The sequence below is a fragment of the Cyprinodon tularosa genome, unplaced genomic scaffold, assembly GCF_016077235.1.
Source record: "Cyprinodon tularosa strain WSP-4 unplaced genomic scaffold, ASM1607723v1 ctg12, whole genome shotgun sequence".
Lineage (NCBI taxonomy): Eukaryota > Metazoa > Chordata > Actinopteri > Cyprinodontiformes > Cyprinodontidae > Cyprinodon > Cyprinodon tularosa.
Genome location: NW_024038003.1, coordinates 3,707,716 through 3,727,160, shown reverse-complemented (window position 1 = coordinate 3,727,160; position 19,445 = coordinate 3,707,716). Strand labels below are relative to the sequence as shown.

The following is a 19,445-nucleotide window of genomic DNA, read 5'->3' as shown; positions in this document are numbered from 1 at the left end:
TTAATTTTATTTATATAGCGCCAATTCACAACTCGTCATCTCAAGGAACTTTACAGTTCAACCAGATCGTACAGTCAAATTGATTCAAAGTTTTCTATCTAAGGAAAAATCTAACCCTAAGTTGATTGCATCGACTTATTGACTGGAAGGCAATCCCTCACACTAAGCATGCTTGTAGCGACAGTGGAGAGGAAAAACTCCCTTTTAACAGGAAGAACCAGGCTCAGTGTGAGCGGCCATCTGCTGAGGCCGACTGGGGTTCAAGGAGATGGAAGCAGAGATACAAAAAGCAGCTGTAAAAGGCGGCCCCATCCAGGAAACACACAGCCAGGCAGGCAAGCTCCAAGCCAGCTCTCATGTCAAAGGATGAAGAGAGCACATCCAGACAGTCACCGAGAAACAGGACTACAGTGAAAAACAGGCCGATCTCCAACATCTATAAACAAAAGTGTGGATGGGAGCAGCACCAGGATGGTGTCACAGCCAAACAGGAACAGACGACACTCCTGGATCAAATCGCAAGGAAGATGTCTATTAAAGGATCCCGTATTATGCAAATTTCACATTATAAACATTTTGTAACAGTGTTATGTGTCCTGAAGCCTGTGTATGAGATTCACAAATGAAGAAGACCCTTTCACCTCTATAACTGCCTTTCTCCACCTCTTGGCTAATGTGTGCTGAAAATGCTCTGCTTGAAAAGCATTCCCCTTATGATGTCATAAGGTCAAGCTATGGCCTTCATCTAATGCATTATGTTGTGCTCTTAGGCTATCTTTACAAACTGACAGGTTGTCATGGTTGCAGATTTTCGGGGTGTGGCCTTCGGGAGGACAGGGGTGTGGAAAGGCAGCTCACCCAGAGGATGGCTGAATGAATAAAAGATTATTTTGTGAAGCCAATCTACCTAATCTGAGAGGAATTTTCCTGCACAAACAGCATCTTCAGTGTTAATATACAGTATTTTATTTACAAATTTAAAATAATATGGCACTTTTAAGGCACTTTGTAGGAGTTTGCCACAAATTTCTGATTGTGATTGGAATAAAATACTGAAAACTTCCCTCTTCTTTGTGTTGATTTTATAAAAGGTGCACACAACCCATTACATAAAGGGCTGTGGCTGTAACATTAAAATATGGAAAATTCCCAGAGACAGGATTCAGGAAGTTTTACTGCTACATTTATATCTTGCATTTAGACTTTTTTTCTTTTCAAGCACTTGTGTTAGCTGTGAATCATGAATTAATAAATTAAGGAAAGTAAATGCTTGCATTCCACAGAACCTGATGATGCTTAACACAGGATTGGCTCTCATGAGTCCAAGGCTCCCCTCTGAGGCGGACATGACACCTGGGTTTCTCAGGTGACATTTAGCCCTGCTGAGCATGCTCAGAAGCCAGTCAGGTAACCCAACCCACACCCCAAACATGCTCAGGGCTCTGTGGCAACCAGTTAATAACAACTGGTTTTAATCCAGCTGTCAGACATGCATGTTGCTCTAATGGACCGGTATGTGACTTATAACTATCTTCAGCTGTGGAGGGCTTTGCATTGTAATCAAAAAGGTAAGCAGTCAGACTCTCATGAAATGATTATCAAAAATAACTTCTATTCTTATTGGGATTAGTAGCATAGAAGATAAAATATTTTCTGTAGGATAGGCAGAAAAATATTTTTACTTTTTCATCTAAAGCTCTGTTTAGTATTTGAGAAAACTTAATATATTTTAGTCTTTGTTTTTCGGATGTCAAAGCTGCCATTAGAATGAGTGGCAAAGATAGATTTATATGTCTTTAAATCTGGCAGCTTATAGATAGAAACAACCTCATGATTTAAAACCTTTATCAAGCATCTAGGAAGTCTGTTTGGGGTAAAAACAGTGAGCTTTATTTACCACATGCCGATAAACCCACATATATCATACCTTTTCATTTCTAACAACGTCCACCAAAGCTGTGAAAATATTTTTATTAATGTTTTAGTTTGCAGATTAACAATAAAAGTGAACCTGCTGACATAAAAGTAAAAAAAAAAGAATCAACTGAGTGGGTTCAGGAACTTGTTTTTTTAGTAATGTTGTTACCTCTAAACAAAGAGAAACTTGACTAATTAACTGCATGTACTCAAAAAAGAAATAATCATTAAAAATGAAAAACCTTTTTCTCATATGTGGAACTCTTTCTGTTTAGATTATTCCTGTGCTCGCCTAACTACTAATGTGCATCCTTGGAAAACTGAAAGTTTTCTTCATTTATCTTGTAATAAAAAAAAGGTTATTCAAGTTACCAAAAATACATATTTTTTAATTGGTTTAAAATAGAACATAACTTTCTGATTGAGATGTGCTGATAAAGACAAAACAGACTATGTAAGAAGTCTTCTCTCTCTTCTATCCTTTCTAGCCAATGTGAAAACAGGAAGTGGATTTTTAGATGCCGCAAAAAAAAAAATAGAAAGGCTTCCATTACAGGAAATGACTGAAAAAAGTGCAAAAGCTACAGAGCCACTGTCAAAAGCAGCCAAAGAACATAATAAAATGTCCACAATCCAACTAAAAACAGGCATTATAATACATTCAAAACCCACAGTCATTCATACACTGGACCAACTATATATATATAAAAATGATATCAACCAGAGATACTAGACCAGCACATCTTAAAGGACAGAAAACAAACCAATGGAAATGAAGTGCCAATTTGGGTGAAATTTTTCGTTTTTATTGAAAGGATACTTTTAATAAAAATGACGTTTCAAAGATTTTTTCAATTATCAATAAGACAAGGCAATTTTATGTGTATAGCACAATTTAGTTCATGAACACATCAAAGTGCTTTAGATGAATTAGATAATAAAATAGAAGGAAAATAAAAGCAGAATTAAAACAAACAACAAAAAAACATTAGACAAATGTTTATAAGAGTTACATTAATCAAACTCTTCCAGCTTTTTGTATGATGATGATGATGATCTATCTTTAGCTGAAAAACTTTCAGTCTTCAATCTTAAAAGGCCTCCTTGCCATCACCTTAATCCAGGGTTCTTCAACATTTTCCAGGCCAAAGACCCCCAAACTGATGGCGAGATGGAGCAGGGACCCCCTAGTTATATATATATATATATATATATATATATATATATATATATATATATATATATATATATATATATATATATATATATATATATATATTATATAGAATCAAACCTATAGTAACTCGATTACAGATGGAGTAATGTAACGAAAGTAATTTCGCCCTTGGATTATTAAAGCATTTCTGATTCTGATTCCTAGTTGATGGGACAGGTGTTGCAAATGAAACGGTGCCCAGCTTGAAAGAGCTCCTGTGTGTCGCTGAATGTGTGCATTGAAGACTGAAAGAGATGTTCTGCCTCTATTTATCTGTTTACTAAAGTGTGTTGAATTCATGTTAATGTGGATTTAAAGACATTTCAATTTGTAGAAAAATTGCAGGGGGGATATAAAAAAAAGTCTAATCAGCCAAAAATTTTGTGGCCCCCATGCAGTACCTCTGTGGACCCCATAGGGGTCATGAACCCCCTGTTGAGGACCTCCACACTAATCTATAGATCATTCTGCAGATTCTCTATAAGATTTATGTCCTGAATGGCTGAATGTTTGTTTAAACAAAAGCGTACTCTCTTAGCTTAAAGCTAAGTCTGCTAGGGATATAAATTAAATAAGGTTAAAAGGTGAACCTTATAGGTAAAATATCTTATTAAAGTGTTCCTGTCAATATGTATTCTTATATTTATTAGTTGTATGGTTGGATTTTATTTCTGTATGTTTAAAGTGTAAAGAGGACAAAAATGAATAACAATATGCAGAGGAAAAATAAAAATAAATGAAGGAAAGATGTGAAACAAGAAATTAGATTTAACCTAAATAAGGATTTCAGGAAGAGTCAGCCCACAAAAACTCAGATGAAAAAAGATTCATGCTTGGATGTTTCACAAACCTTTAATCTTATTTTGATGAAGAAATGTGTGTTTCTTCCTGGCATGAATAACATTGATGTTGCAAAATAATTTCTGAGGCTTAAATGTTTTAAGGACTTTTTTTCTCCAAGGGGATGTTTTAAACTACATTTTTCTCCGAGACGAACCTCAGGGGTGTTCTTCGTCAGGCAACATAATTACCTGAGCTTTAATTTTCTGTTTTTCTCCTCAGAAATTCTTGTCTTGTTTTGGCAGCATGCTTTAGATCAGATTTTTTTTTTGCTCCAAACTTTCAGACTGGGTGTTTTCTTAAGTCAGCCCGTGTTTATGAACATTCCCACACATACCGTCTCCAAAACATATGTTATTTATTACTCGCAGCACAGTAATCGTCTATGAGCGCATCATGGTCAGAGTTATGCATTCACAGAGTGCTTTTGGTCATATTTTACCAAACAGACACGATTAACAGCAAGCTTTTTTTCCACCGTATCAGATAATTCTAGAACTCATAAACAGATTCTTTCGTTTCTTTGGTATTTCCTCTCTATGTGTAAATAGGCTGCATGCATGATGCAATGAGATCATTGTGCTTTTCACTGTTTTCTTATTGCAGTTTGATTATATTAAGAATGGTGTTTTAACTATGCCCAGGAATATAAGACTGTAACAAATAACAAAAAACATTTGAATGTTTGCATTTTTCCTAAATCAACCCATGATCAAAATAACAAACACAGCCTCTATGTAAACATCAACTGTCACTAATGTTTGAATAAATGCTGAAAAACTACAGAGCCATTTAGTAGCTTCTGGACTAATTCTGGGTTAGAAAGTCCCACATTTAACCCTATAGCTGTTTAATCTCATGTTAAATTGCAGAATTTAAGATTCCACCAACTTCATTATTTTTTGCAACATTCCAGCAGTGCTAATATTAGGGAGGACACTCAGCATGATGCTACCACTACTCTGGTGGACACTTGGGAATTAATCGTAAAACTTCTCTCTTTCACCTGTCCATGAGAAGCTATATTATTCAATGGGGTGTCATTTTTTTCTTACTCAGCGAAAGCCTTGTCTTTGTCGAGGTAAACTATAGTGTTTATGATCAATTTCTTATTTTATTATCAGCTGGGATCATGGTGGTTTTTAGGTATCTCACTTAAAAAAATGTATGAACTGATGCCTCTGCAGCTTCAAACAATATGCAGCCATTTAAGGGGGTGCATTGTCATGTTTTTTTTTAAGAACCCATGCATCATCACAGAATAATACATAAAAATAGACAGAACTAATAAAAATGTACAAGTGGATACAAAGCTTGAGTAGGGGACCACCCCAAAAAAAGGACATTTTTATCAAAAGGCATGGTCACGGAAGGATCCTGTGGAAAACAAAAATAACCACATAGTCTATATACATTGATGCAGGGGTAGAGAAAAAAAGGGAAATCAAAATACCTAATTAGAGGGAATGAGTTGCAGGCAAAGAAGAGAGAACTAATTAATCAGGAGGAGCAGAGCAAGCAGACAAATTGTGCTGAATTCATGCAGACTATGTTCCACTGCTCTGTCAACCATCTCAAAATGTGTTTTACGGCAGTTGACATAAATGCATGGAATATCTGCTCATGCATCCAGACAGCCACCCTCTTTTTGGTCGTCTGACATGCTGTGGTGTAGTGGAGCCCGTGGAAATTACTGCAATAAAGTAAAAAGATGCAGAGGGTGCTGTCTGAATGATTGAGGGAGGAGAATCAATTCGGTGTCAATAAAAAGTCAATAAAACTAAATGGTGAAGGAATTGTGAAACGCAAAATAATGAAGATATAATAAACATAAGAAAATGAAACTAAAGAAGCCAAGACAACAAATAATATAATAAAAACATGTACACAAGAGAAAATTAAAACTCAAACATGTATATGTGTATTTGAGACCTAAATTCAGCTTTATATCTGTAGCACCTGAAGTCAAACTCAGTGGGCCAAAGTACTTTAAGTACTAAAAGCACATAAAAAATTAAGGCAAATTTATTTATACAGTACAATATAGTACATGGAAAATTCAAAGTGCTTTACATTAGTTAGATAATAAAATAGAATAAAAAGAAAAGCAGAATAAAAGCAAATAAAGATAGAAACATGAGTAAAACAAATTAAACAATTGGAGTATAATAGTCAAAGGCATTTCTAAACAAAAGGGTCTTTAAATTTGAATTAAAAGAACTCAGGCTTTCAACTCTTTTCCAGTCTCCTGGGAGTTTGTTTCAGATAAGTGCAGCATAGGAACTAAATTCTGCTTCTCCATGTTTGGTTCAAGTTCTTGGCAGGGCCGGATTTAGGGAATTTGGGGCTCTAGGCAAAAACAAGCATGGGGCCCCCTGAATTGAGAAGATAACACATAAAACAGACCCATAATACAGATACAGAAATTTTAAAATAATACATACATTATTTGTTATGTATTTCGTCCCTCTCTTCTTGTCCCTTTTCTTGTTTTCCTCTATGTTTTGTACTCAGCTAACTTTTCGTTGTCTCAAAAGCAATGAAAGATTTTTTCCAATCACTAAGCTCACTTATCTGATTGCTCCTTCCTGTATTCCCAAAAAGGCGATGGCAAAAGTAAATAACACATTCCTTCTTTTTACTGTAGAAAAGCCATGATCTACTTATCTGTTCTCAGTTTTTCATTTGTATGAATAATACCTGCATGAATCATGACAGCACACAGGATAGAGGAAAGCAGGAGGCGGGGTTACCAATCTACTTGCTCTGGAGAGCAGATTTCGGTGCTTTTATATGTTGTCGCCAAAGTCTCCAGTAGCAGAAAGAAGTAGCTAGATTTGGCACTAGCCGCTTTTTTAAAATAAAAGCGCTAGAGGGGTCTGAAAATTTGCTAAATATAGCAATAAAAGCTCTAAGTACGCAACACTGCTCTTCACACTCTTCTTTCAGACACACTTAATATTATAAAGGTTCTGATGGCATTTTGGTGAAAGGATTTTTATCAAAAACAGAATTAATGTGCACAAATAAGGAACAGAGTTTTCTGGGGGCCCCAGGAACTTGGGGCCCTATGCAACTGCCTGGCATTGCCTAATGGCAAATACCCCCCCTGGTTCTGAGTGGACAGAGTAGCCTTGAACTAGGAGACCTGAGTGGTCTGGGAGGTTGATACACTGAGAACAAATGTGTATTGAGGTGTTGATCCATTCAGTGATTTAAAGACTAACAGAAGGATTTTAAAGTCTATTCTCTGAGCTTCATTGAGCCGTGGAAGGACTTCAGAAAAGGCCTGATGTGCTCTACTTTCTTAGTTCTAGTGAGAACATGGGTAGCAGCATCCTGGATCAGCTGCAGCTTTGTGATGAACTTTTTAGGCAAACCTGTGAAGACACTGTTGCAGTGATCAATTCTACGAAAGATGAATGGATGAATGAGTTTTTCTAGAACCTGCTTGGACATTAGTCCTTTAATCCTGGAAATGTTCTTCAGGTGATAAAAGGCTGACTTACTAACAGGATTTATGTGCATCTGAAGGTTCAGGTCTGAGTCAATCAAGACACCAAGATTTTGGCCCTAATCAATGGTTTCTAGCTGTAGTAGTTGAAGCTGTGAGCTAACTCTGGATATCTCCTTCGTTAGTCTGAAGATTATTGTCTCAGTTTTTTGTTTTTTTTATTCTGTTGGAGAAAATTTTGGTGCATCCATATATATCTGTTCTAAGCATCTACCCAACCCTCTAATAGGTTCACCTATTAGAGGGTTGGTGACATTGTGATGTAAATCTGTGTGTCGTCTGCATAGTTATGGTAACTGATCTGGTTGTTTGCTACAACCTGAGCCAAGCATGTAGATGTTGAATAAGAGGGTTCCCAGAATGGAGCCTTGAGGAACCCCAAATGGGATTTTTGTGGTCTCTGATTTAGAGAGATGTCAAATAACGAAGTAAAGTACAAATACTTCATTACTGTCCTTAAGTACAATTTTTAGGTATCTATTCTATACTCTACCCTATTACTTTTTTTTTTATACCTCTGACTTCTACTTATTACATGTTTACACAAGTATCTGTACTTTATATTCTTTACATTTTAAAAACAAATGTTACAAACTACTCTTGGCTTCGGTTTAATGTTTATAGATATTTATTTCACGTCATGTGAGCCATCCAATGCAGATCATTGGTGCCATCCACATCTAGTGAAAACTAGTGTCATTGGATGAGTCATATAACGCAAACACTCATTGGTTAGCTAAAGGAAATTTATCACAAGCAAGCATATGTTCTTCAAACTGCAATCGTGAATTGTCTATTCCATGCTACAATGTAGGATTCAGAAAAAGATGTTGAAATGTCTGAAAGGTCGGAAACAGGCGAAAGCGTATCAGGAGACCAACAAGACCTCCCTCATCCTTGGCCCTATCTCAAAGAATTTTTAGAAATAGTCGAAAAATTTAGCTTTCAGTTCATATAGTGGCATCTGGCTGTCTTTTTTTTTATGTTACTTTATACTTTTATACTTTAAGTAATTTTTGGAGCACATGCTTTTTCACTTTTACTTGAGTAAAGAGGTCAAGTTGATACTTCAACTTTTACCAGAGTGTTTTTAAACTGCAGTATCTATACTTCTACTTAAGTAACAAATGTGTGAACTTTTGACACCACTGCTGATTTAAAATTCCCTACTGATACATAGAGCTCCCTGTCCTTCAGGCAGGATTTAAACCAGTCCAGGGCTGTACCAGAAAGGCTGACCCGGTTTTCCAGATGCTTTAATGAAATTCAAGTGATCAACAGTATCAAAAGCTACACTGAGGTCCAGTAATACCAGCACTGTGTTTTTTCAAGAATCTGAATTTAAATGGATGTCATTGAAAAACTTAATAAGGGCAGACTCAGTACTGTGGTTGGCACGGAAACCTGACTGGAAGACATCAAAGCAGCTACTCATTGTTAAAAAGGTATTTAGCGGTTGAAATACATCTTTTTCAATAATCCTACTGTTTAAGGGGAGGTTTAAGATAGGTCTGTAGTTCTGAAGGACCAATTTGTCCAAGCTTCTCTTTTTAACAATGGTTTGATCATTTTTGTTTTTAATGCTCAGTGAAAACACCTAACATAAGGGATGTGTTTATGATTTGAATCAAATCAGACTCTAAAACCTTAATTAAACCTGTAGGTAAAACATCAAGACAGCAGGAAAAGGAGTTCAGCTGCTGAACAGTTTCTTCTAAATTCTTGCAGTTTATTGGGCAGAATATTGGGCAGTATATTTATTAAGAGTTTTCCAAATAGTTTGGTATAATGGAACATAAATTAGGAATAACACATGTCTATGTAATAAAAAAAAAAGAAAAAAGAAAAGAGAAAACAAATAAATAAACGGACATAAAACAAAATAACAGGGAGATACAGGGCGTATTATTCAAGATGATGATATATGCTGTTGCATCACTGATACTTTAAATCAAAACAGACTTTATTAAAGAAGAGGTGAATGGCTCATTATGAGTCTCAAAATTGTTCAAGGTCTCCATCAAATTGAGCAAGATGGTCCATGAATGGTTGCCAAATCTTATAGAATTTTTTAAGACTGTCCGTCATGGCATATCGGATTTTCTCCATGTGCAATACAGAGGTAAGATCTGTTAGCCAAAGACTGCTTTTCTAATACCCTGTATTTTCTCACCAAAAATATTTTGCATTGTCATTGCAGACGTTTTTAATGTGGTGTTCAATGAGGAGTCCAATCTTTCGCCACCTTTGATCAGCTGAAATTAAACCAATTATGATTAAATCTAAAAAAAAAAAAAAAGCAGATGAATAACCCAAATAATAAAAAACCCAAAAAAGCCAACATCTCAAACTGAGTTAAAGGTCAGAAAAGAGAAAGAGCTGTCACTTTTGTAAACTCTCTTTAAAAATAAATATGTGGTTCCACATTAATTCAGACCCACTTCTGCTTTTAATACATGCAGTCTGTTTTATGATCATTCTATTCACTCTGAAATTCATGCCAACGATGAAGGGAGAAGACTGACTCAAACCGTTTTCTATATTTGTCAGTAAAGCTGTCTGGGTGAAGTCTAAAAAGATTAAACACATTTATTATGTTTGGATGTAAAGATACTACACTGTGATAAGGTAGCTGCTTTTCTCTGGTCCTGATGGATGGTTCTGCAAAGTAACACAAACGTCTTTATCATGTCACACTGTGAGAGAAAGGAGCTGCAGCAGAAGCACAATAGGCCTCTATTAGCTTCAGTATTTGGTTGTCCTGTTGGTGTCCTGTTTGTCTGCCTAGCAACAAAACAGAAACGTTCTCAGAAATTGGTCTTATGAATCTTTAAACACTTAATTGAAATATTCAAATTACAGCTAGACAGCCCTGTACACAATGCCTGAGAGAGGTTTTTTTTAACAGTATAGGAGCATTTATTTATTGTATTTCATCAATAAAAACTCTCACTTTAAATTATTTCCATAACGGTGCAGCACCTTTCTCAGTTCAAATAGCAAATAGCTGATTTTGATCAACTTTTGTTTATTTTCAGGAGGTTTTACACTTTTAGTTGTACAAAGATATAATTTCCAGTGTTTTCACAATGTGCTTTCAGATTAAACAGATAATGATTGTGACAGTAATGAAGCTGTATCGCGTGACAGCCATGTGGAAGAGATGCTGCCTCATCTTCATGTTGGATCTTCTGTAGCACACAATGACCTGTGAGGATTCCTTCACAGCAAAATGCCAGAAACAATGAAGTGGAAAATGACAGAAGAGTTTACACAGATTTTTGAATTTGTCTGCAGGTGTTTTGCTGATACTCCTGCTGTCAGTTGTTAAAGCCCAGCATGTCCCATCATGTCCTGCTTCCTGTGCGGTTTGTTCTAAAGATGCAGTTATCTGTCAAAGACTTGCTAACATCATTGGTATGAAACACACAGGTTCATTCACAAGTGTCTACTTGGAGAAGAGAAGAAGTGTTTGGTTGATATTTATGTGTCTTTGAGCAGATGCTGCAGATTCAACCCAGGCTCTGCTACTAACAGAGGGCTCCATCTCTGTGGTCCAACCTGCTTCACTGTCAGACCTCAGGAACATCACAGTTATAGGTCAGAGCAAATTTGGACTGGCTGTTTGCAGAAGAAGCATTCATTCTCTTTAGATATATATTTTTTTACATGTCGTCACATTGCAACTGCAAAACTGAATGTGTTTTACTAGTTAGTATAAAAGGCAAGGTAAGTTTGTTTTAATATTAATAAAACTGACATATTAAAATAGGAGGGTTTATATAAATATATATATATATATATATATATATATATATATATATATATATATATATATATATATATATATATATATATATATATATATATATATATATATATATATATATATATATATATATATATATATATATATATATATACATTCATTCATACAATGCCTTGCAAAAGTATTTAGCCTCCATGAACTTATTGACCTTCTGCCACATTTCAGGCTTCAAACCTAAAGATGTAAAATTGTCATTTCTTTGTGGAGAATCAACAACAAGTGGGGCACAATCATGTAGTGGAACGAAATTCTGTTGTGTAAAATTTTGCGGGCTAAATGACCGATGATGATAACAAGAATCAATCTGTGTGTAATCAAGTCTTCGTATAAATGCACCTGCTCTGTGATCGTCTCTGAGGTCTGTTTAAAGCGCAGAGAGCATCATGAAGAACAAGGAACACATCAAGCAGAGCTGAGATACCACTGTGGAGAAGTTTAAAGCTGTATTTGGATACAAATATATTCCCCAAGCTTTAGACATCCCAAGGAGCACTGTGGAAGCACTAATATTGATAGAGAAGAAGTATTAGACAAATGTAAATCTATGAAGCCCCGCCCATCCTTTTAAACTTTCATCTCAAATGAGGAGATGACTGATGAGAGATGCAGCCAATTGGCCCATGATTCCTCGGGGGGGAACTGCAGAAATCTACAACTGAGGTGGGACACTCTGTCCATAGGACAACAATCAGCTGTATACTGCAAAAATCTGGCCTTTATGGAAGAAATCCATTTCTAAAAGATTTGCATAAAAATTCTAAAGTTTGCCACAAGCCACCTGGGAGACAGCAAACATTTGAAAGAAGGTGCTCTGGTCAGATGAAACCAAAATCTAACTTTTTGGCATGAGGCAAAATGTTATGTTTGGCGTAAAAGCAACACAGCTTGTCATCCTGAACACACCATCTCCACTGTCAAACATGGTGGTGGCAGCATCATGGTTTGGTCCTGCTTTTCTTCATCAGGGACATGGAATATGGTTAAAATTGATGGGAAGGTGAACAGAGCAAAATACAGAAGAATCCCTGAAGAAAACCTGTTGGAGTTTGTAGAAGACCTGAGACTGGGACGGAGATTTATCTTCCAACAGGACAGTGATCTAAAACATAAAGCAAAATCTACAATGGAATGGTTCATAAGTAAAGATACCCAGGTGTTAGAAAGACAAACCTAAATCGGATCTAGAATCTGTGGGATTAACTGAAAACTGCTCTTTACAAAGCTCTCCATCCAGCCTCACTGAGCTCCAGCTGTTTTGCAAAGAAGAATGGGCAAAAATTTAATTCTCTCGATGTGCAGATCTGATAGACATATTCTAGCTGTAATCACAACAAAAGTATTAACTCAAGGGGGCTGAATAATAATGCACAATCAATTTTCAGTTTTTTTATTTAATAAAGTTTATAATACCCAATAAATTTAAATCCTGTTCATGATTGTGTCCCACTTGCTGTTGATTCTTCACAAAAGAACACGATTTTATATCTTTATGCTTGAAACCTAAATGTGGCAAAAGTATGAAAAGCTCAAGGGGACTGAATACTTTCGCCTGGAGATGTTTAAGACACCAAAAACAACGCCACAGGTGCAAACAGTTAACATGGCCTCACAAAACTCTAGAAATTAAGCGAATCAAGAATCTTTTTAAGTTTATTGATAGTCTCTGTCAAATCTATTGTGAGCTATATGGCAAAGATGAATGGACATTATCATTTTCCCTACCTTGTGTTGAACCATCTCATCAAATATCAAAACATTTCATTATTATGATTGACAGATAATAAAAAATGACACTTAGGCAATGTCCAGGATGTACTAACCTTCAGATCTGCATGTCTTGTGTGTGCGTGTGTGTTCAGGTCTAAGTAACAACCAAATCTCAGAGCTTAGTGAAGATGTCTTCAGAAACCTCCCTTTCCTCCACACTTTACTGTTGGACCACAATCTCCTGACCAGCCAGGCTCTCCAGGCTGGAGCTCTGACCAACCTCAGCCAGCTAGAAGTACTTGCACTGGGCCACAACCATATCAACATGGTGAAATAAATATTTTATTTAATGGTGACTGAAAGTGAAGACTGCATTGCGTTTGGCTTTAATAACACATTACTGAGCTGAATTATTGAATAAATAATTCCCCCCCTCTGTGTTGGTGTGCAGATACAGGCTGGTTGGTTTACAGGCACAAAGGCTCTGCTCAGCCTGAAGCTGGAGGGAAACCTGCTCACCAGGTTGGATCCCGGATCCTTTCCTCTGAACGACTTCAGAAGTCTGGAAACTCTGGATCTTTCAGATAATTTGATTGATTTTCTGAACAGAAACAGGTAAGGCAATAACACCACAATTTAATTAATATTTTAAACACTTATTCGTTTCTTGTCCTCTTAGCTTCCGAGGTCTGGTTAGCTTGAGGAGTCTGGATCTCTCCAGAAACCGTCTGAGTTCTGTACCTCCTGAGGCTTTCTCCTACCTTGTGTGGCTGTCAAACCTCAACCTGGACCTCAATTCTTGGAACTGCACATGTGAGCTGTTAGAGCTGGCCGCCGTCCTGTCGAACTTCATTCAGGAACCAGACAAGGTCCAAGTTCCCCCTATCAGTACATACAAAAAAACATCACAGACCACGGGTATCGTAAGACCTAATCTCTATTGATGTCTTTGTCCTCAGACACTCTACAATGGCCGTCGGATGGTGTGTGTGAGTGCAGACAATCCGGCTGTGACTACGGTGCTGGAGCTGACTGAAGCAAACTGCATCCCGTCCAATCAGAACATCACTGTGCTGCTGGAGGCAAGAGGCAGCGTGACGCCTAAGCGGTACGCCCGGGACCTGGCTATCACTGCAGTCATCTGCTTCCTAGGTCAGCAAATATATTACTGACTGATTGATTGATTGATTGATTGATCTCACAGTGGAGAAATGTACTAATTAAGGAGAAAAAGAAGGTGCATGGGATATATACAGTAAATAGAGGGGTTTTTTTTTGTAGTAGCATTATTATACAGGGTTATAGCAGTAGGAATTTTACATGGGTATTTATATACCGGTAGAAGGATGTTTATATTTATATATATAGTTATTTGTACTGGGTGTCAAATATAGCAAAAACAGGTATCAAATAGTAATTGCATATTATACATTATATTTGTACATTGCACAAGTTATTGCGGTTGTAATGTCACATTGTAAAGTCTGGTTGCAGCAGGGATGAATGAACTGCGGTAGCGCTCTTTTTTACACACAGGGTGTTAAAATCTTTCACTAAAGGAGCTGCTCAGCTCCCCTACAGTCTGGTGCAGAGGGTGGAAGCTGGTCCATGATGGGTGTAAGCTTGAAAAGCACCCTTCTCTCAGCCACTTTCTCCACTGCCTAAGACAGAAGTGGCCTTTCTCACTGGTTTGTTCGGTCTCTTTCTATCCTGACAACAGCATAGAGGAGGGCTGATGCCTCCACAGAATCATAAAGGTTTTAAGCAGGGGCCTGTTCATTCCAAATGACCTCAGCCTCCTCAGGAGGTGGAGGCGGCTCTGGCCCTCCTTATACAGGGCGTCAGTGTTTAGTGTGAGTCCAGTCCAGTTTGTTATTGACGTGAACACCCAGGTATTTGAAACTCTCCACAGTTTCTATATCCTGCCCCTGGATGTTTATGGGGGAGTGAGGTGGGTGTTTTCTCCTGAAGTCGATCACCATTTCTTACCAGTGTCTTACTGGTGTTAAGACACAAGTTGTTCTTTTCACAAAGGTAGAATCAGGAAAGGGGAAGAAGATTTGTAGCAGTGCTGGCACTTTGGTTGCATTTTTTTGTGCTAATCAAGAAAAAAATATTGGTGGGCTTTTGTAAGTGTAGTTACAATTGTGGTTAAAGATTTTTAGCCTAAAAAATGAAAGCATGACTTCTTATGTTTGATTTCAAATTTTAGTTACCGGTAACCCCAATTTTTTGGCTTATTGGTGGAAAATAAACCAATAAAAATATTAAATGTTTAACGTGTATTTGCCAAAGCAACAACATGGGCATCGATTGATAATAGGTGCAGCTGTAGAAGCCACCAGCAAGACATAGACATGAATCAGCATATCCAGACATCCTATATTAGAATAGGTGAAAAGAAAAAGATTATAATTAGCTGCTTAAACAGACAGCTTTACGGCACTCTCTGTCCATCTTATCAAGAGCTACAGAAAGAATTAATCCCATAGCAACTCTATAAGGAATAAGAAGCCACACTTAATTAATGCTCAGCATTGAAAATATAGGAAGTAGATAACACCTGGATATAGGAAGATATTATTGTGCTATGATGCTCTGTTGTACCACTGTTTAAACAGAAATATGCATCAGTGTTATTTTTCTTGAAAGATGTTTTTATCAAGGTTATCCTTGCTTCAAAAATAATGGTTAGCTACTCTGTGAAAACGTTTGAGTGAGCTAAATCATCACCTTCACTAACAAATATAGGATTAACCTGAAATCCTGGATGTGAATTGCTATTGATTTCTGTCCCGTCTCTCGGCAGGAGGAGTTGCATTGACCCTGCTTGTAGTTTTGATCTGCTACCAAGTATCTAAAAGGATGAAGAAGAAAGACAGTCAAAGGCTGAAGGAAGGGGATGAAGGCAGAAGAGTTGCAAACCACGTTCATCAACTAGATGGCAGAGAGCGGAGGAGGGATTTTTCATTACAAGCCAATAGCAGCCAGCTATGGAACAAAGAGTCCATGATGTTGGATCACCACAGCGAAGAGTTTAGGTCCAGGGCTGAAGAAAACTTTGGCAGTGTCGGAGGCCATCGCAACACTAATGGGAAGATGCCAAGCCATATGAGAAAGGGGGTTTGGGTAAATGGAGGAATTGAGACAAAAGATGACCAAGAGAGGAGAAAATCAAGAGTGATGGTGGAAGAGGAGAGAAATGGAGAAGCTATTCGGCAACAACATCTCAGCTGGGGTCATTTGCTGAGAGAAACCCCAGACAACCTGCCACCCTACAAGGCTGACAGTGACATGGACAGCTACAGGACTGATGAAGATATACAGACTATAGGTTACGAGATTTTACACTGCAGGAACTGCCATAGGACGTACAGACCACCTGAGCAAAATACGACTTACAGGAGGGCTCACTCCAACCATACAGACTCTGTGAGCAGGAGGTTCAGGAGAGAGCTATCTGAAAAGATGAAGAACGCGGAGCTAAAACGAAAAACAAGACGTGTAAAGTTTGACCTGAGGAGTCTGAGAACCAATCAAGGCAAGGAAAGCCTGGAGGAGGAAGTGGCAGCAAATCCCAGAGACGATGGAAAAAACAGAGACAGGAGACACAAAGTCCAGTCCAGTCGCTCCATGAAGGTCAAACTGAACTTAAACCCTCTAAAAAAAAGCAAAGTTCATCCCAGGAAGAAAAATGAGCAGAGCCACTCTGAGAACAGAACCTCCAAAAGGAACAAAGAAAGAAGGCATCATAGAAAAGAAGAAGAGGAGGAAGGAGAAGAGAAATCTAGGGAAAAAAGAAGAGGCAGCAGAGAGAGAAGGAGAAAATCTTCCCAAAAGGCAGAGGGGACAAACGAAGGAGGACACAAAAGCAGTTCATCAGAAAAGGATCAACTTTTAGAAGCTGATCAGGAAAAGGACGGACACCCAGACAGCTCCCAGCCAACTGATAGCACCACCGTTTCTGCACAGGCACTAAACCTGCAACCTCTCCAGTATCAGACAGCTGGACTTACTTTGGGTGGTGCTCAGCATCCCTTCTCCTTCAATACTGCTGACAGGGACCGTATTACAAGCCTCTCCTTGCTGGGCTCAGCTGGCTCACTGCTAACCGGCAGCAGCCTTCCTCTTCAAGCAGGGAATGCTTTACTGAACACTATGGCCTCAGGATCCAATCCACTGCTCCCTGCTGGTCTGACTAATCCTATTGCTGCTGGCATAACATTCAGTGGGCTCAACATAGCATCAAGCAGTGCAACAGAGAGGCTCAAGAACCCTGCAGGAGGGAATCATGTTCTTCTAGCTAAAACAACACAGGCCGATCGTTTGCATGAGGGTGGAATTCACCCTGCTCCACCTCTAAATTCAAAATCTGAAGATCAAGCTCTGAGTTTAGCAAACCCTGACAATAATCCAGCTCCTTTGGATCAAAGCCAGATGCAGGTGGACAGTTCCGCACCTGTAGCTGCACTAAAGCTTGATCTAACACTGGATCCAGATATTCATTCTGGGAAGGGAAGATTTCAGTCGACCACTGAATCAAAAGCTGCGTCCACCAAAGACAGCCTTCCAGAACAGGGACATGACCAGATGTCTGGAGATACCTCTCAGGTTCCTGAACCAGAAACTAGAGCGGAGAGCATGTCTACGATTAATATGGCGTCTGAGAGAGGGGATGCTCACACTGAGGGACCTGGAGTTGGAGCGTCAGGGGAAAGTATAAAGGCAGCAAGAGAGTCTGTGATGGAAATCTCAGCCTCTAATCTGACCCAAATAAATGAATCCTCCCCAGCTGATGGAGGAGCTGCTCTCTTGCAGCAGGAGTACCTGTCAGAAGAAGGAGGTTCCTCGCCTAGGAGGAGGCTGAGGCTGGTTCTCCCAGAAAAGACATCAAACCGACCACCAACAGCACTGGAGAGGAAAATTCGCTAACAGTTCACACCTTATTTTTTATTTTATTTAAACCTTATTTTAATTTTTTGTTTATATTGATGCCTCTATACTTTAACAGTAAAAAAATAAATAAATTGGTGTGTCAGAGGTTTGCAGTTATGTACTGTATTAGAGAACACATGTTGTCATTTTAACTGCAGTTCATGACTTCCTATAACTGCTTATCTGCAAGAGCAAAATTACCTTCTTTCAGTTTTCAGGTGAACAAAACCTTAAAATAAAAATCTAAATAATTTGGATATCTTGCTTTACTTGGGCTTATGAGAAGGAGAACATTTAAAGTGGAAACAGTTATACAAACTAACAGAATTCCAAGATTGTGTCTACTATTATCAATAATGATATTACACACATGAAAAATATAAACGGAAAAGAAAAATTTATAATTTTTTTGGCAAGGTCGCCGCCATGTTGCATCACTCTAAGCTGCGACATAATTGGGTAGGTTAAGCTGAAAGGACACAAGTTTCTACATCTCATTGCTTATGTTTTTAATCAAGGCTCAACGTCGTTCTTTTGGTTTTAATAGCCATTTGTTGTGGACACATCTTATAAAGCCCCAAAAAATGCCTTCAGAACTAAGAAGGGAAACAGAAACCCAAATTAGCTCAAAACAAATATAAAGGTTTACAAAAAAGCGTCCAAGTAAAACAAAGTCGTACCTCATTGGCCGCATAAACTCCAGAGGAATAAAGATAACTTATTCGGCTTTTCTCAGAAAACCAGTCTTAAAGCTTTCTGGTGAAACTTCTTGAAGAAACGGGTGAAGAAACAGGTTAATCAATCTTTCCCATGGGCAACAACGTGACATGGGGAACAAAAAACAGGTTCCACCTTACATTTTAATGAGCTTTTTAACCAACGTACACAAACAACATAAATTTACTGAAAGTTATTTATTTATTTAATTTCAATACTAGTGTGTATTAACTCTTGTTTTTAACTAAATATTAAAATATTTAAATGAGTTGACTCTACACCCACACAGCTCCCCAGGCACCGCATGGTGGCAGCCCACTGCTCCCAAAGGGGATGGGTTAAATGCAGAGAGTGAATTTCTCCCATGTCGGATTAATAAAGTTTTAAATTATTATTACTTGGTATTCTTATTAGTATTAAACATTGTAATACAAGAAACAGGAAAAGTTGTTGAAAAATAAGTTGAAGAAAAATAATCAAACTTGATGTCATTTCAGTTTTACTCAAGCTGTTTTGGATGCTTCAGATTTGTTCCTTTGCCCCTCCTCTAGGTCAATCAATAATCAGCGTGGGCCCTGAAAGAATGAAATATATGACCGGACTGAGGGAGGTTTCTTTTCTTTTCCCTTTGTTCTAAGAAAACATGGCTTTACACGCCTGCTAGCTTACGACACTAAAGTCATTTGATTCAAGATTCCTATTAAACCCAAAAGAAATAGCATATTTTAACGTATATTACTCCCATTAAGCCCATTTTAAGAACTGGTAAA

At 37.9% G+C, this 19,445-nt stretch overlaps 1 protein-coding gene across 1 annotated transcript; it reads left to right on the top strand.

Annotated features, from left to right (window-relative positions):
* Nucleotides 1-1,473: 1,473 nt before the first annotated feature.
* Nucleotides 1,474-18,052, top strand: lrrc53 (leucine rich repeat containing 53). The gene is made up of 9 exons (XM_038271968.1): nucleotides 1,474-1,568; nucleotides 10,589-10,697; nucleotides 10,785-10,904; nucleotides 10,989-11,087; nucleotides 13,176-13,351; nucleotides 13,475-13,638; nucleotides 13,703-13,892; nucleotides 13,983-14,175; nucleotides 15,833-18,052. The coding sequence occupies exons 2-9, from the start codon at nucleotides 10,691-10,693 to the stop codon at nucleotides 17,953-17,955; spliced, it is 3,072 nt and encodes a 1,023-aa protein (XP_038127896.1). The 5' UTR covers nucleotides 1,474-1,568; nucleotides 10,589-10,690; the 3' UTR covers nucleotides 17,956-18,052.
* Nucleotides 18,053-19,445: the final 1,393 nt, after the last annotated feature.

Bases quoted from the DNA above. Each gene is read 5' to 3' on its own strand.
- lrrc53 (XM_038271968.1), top strand. The intron at 13,352-13,474 runs GTGAAATAAATA...GTTGGTGTGCAG, and splicing joins GCCACAACCATATCAACATG to ATACAGGCTGGTTGGTTTAC. The intron at 13,639-13,702 runs GTAAGGCAATAA...TTGTCCTCTTAG, and splicing joins GATTTTCTGAACAGAAACAG to CTTCCGAGGTCTGGTTAGCT.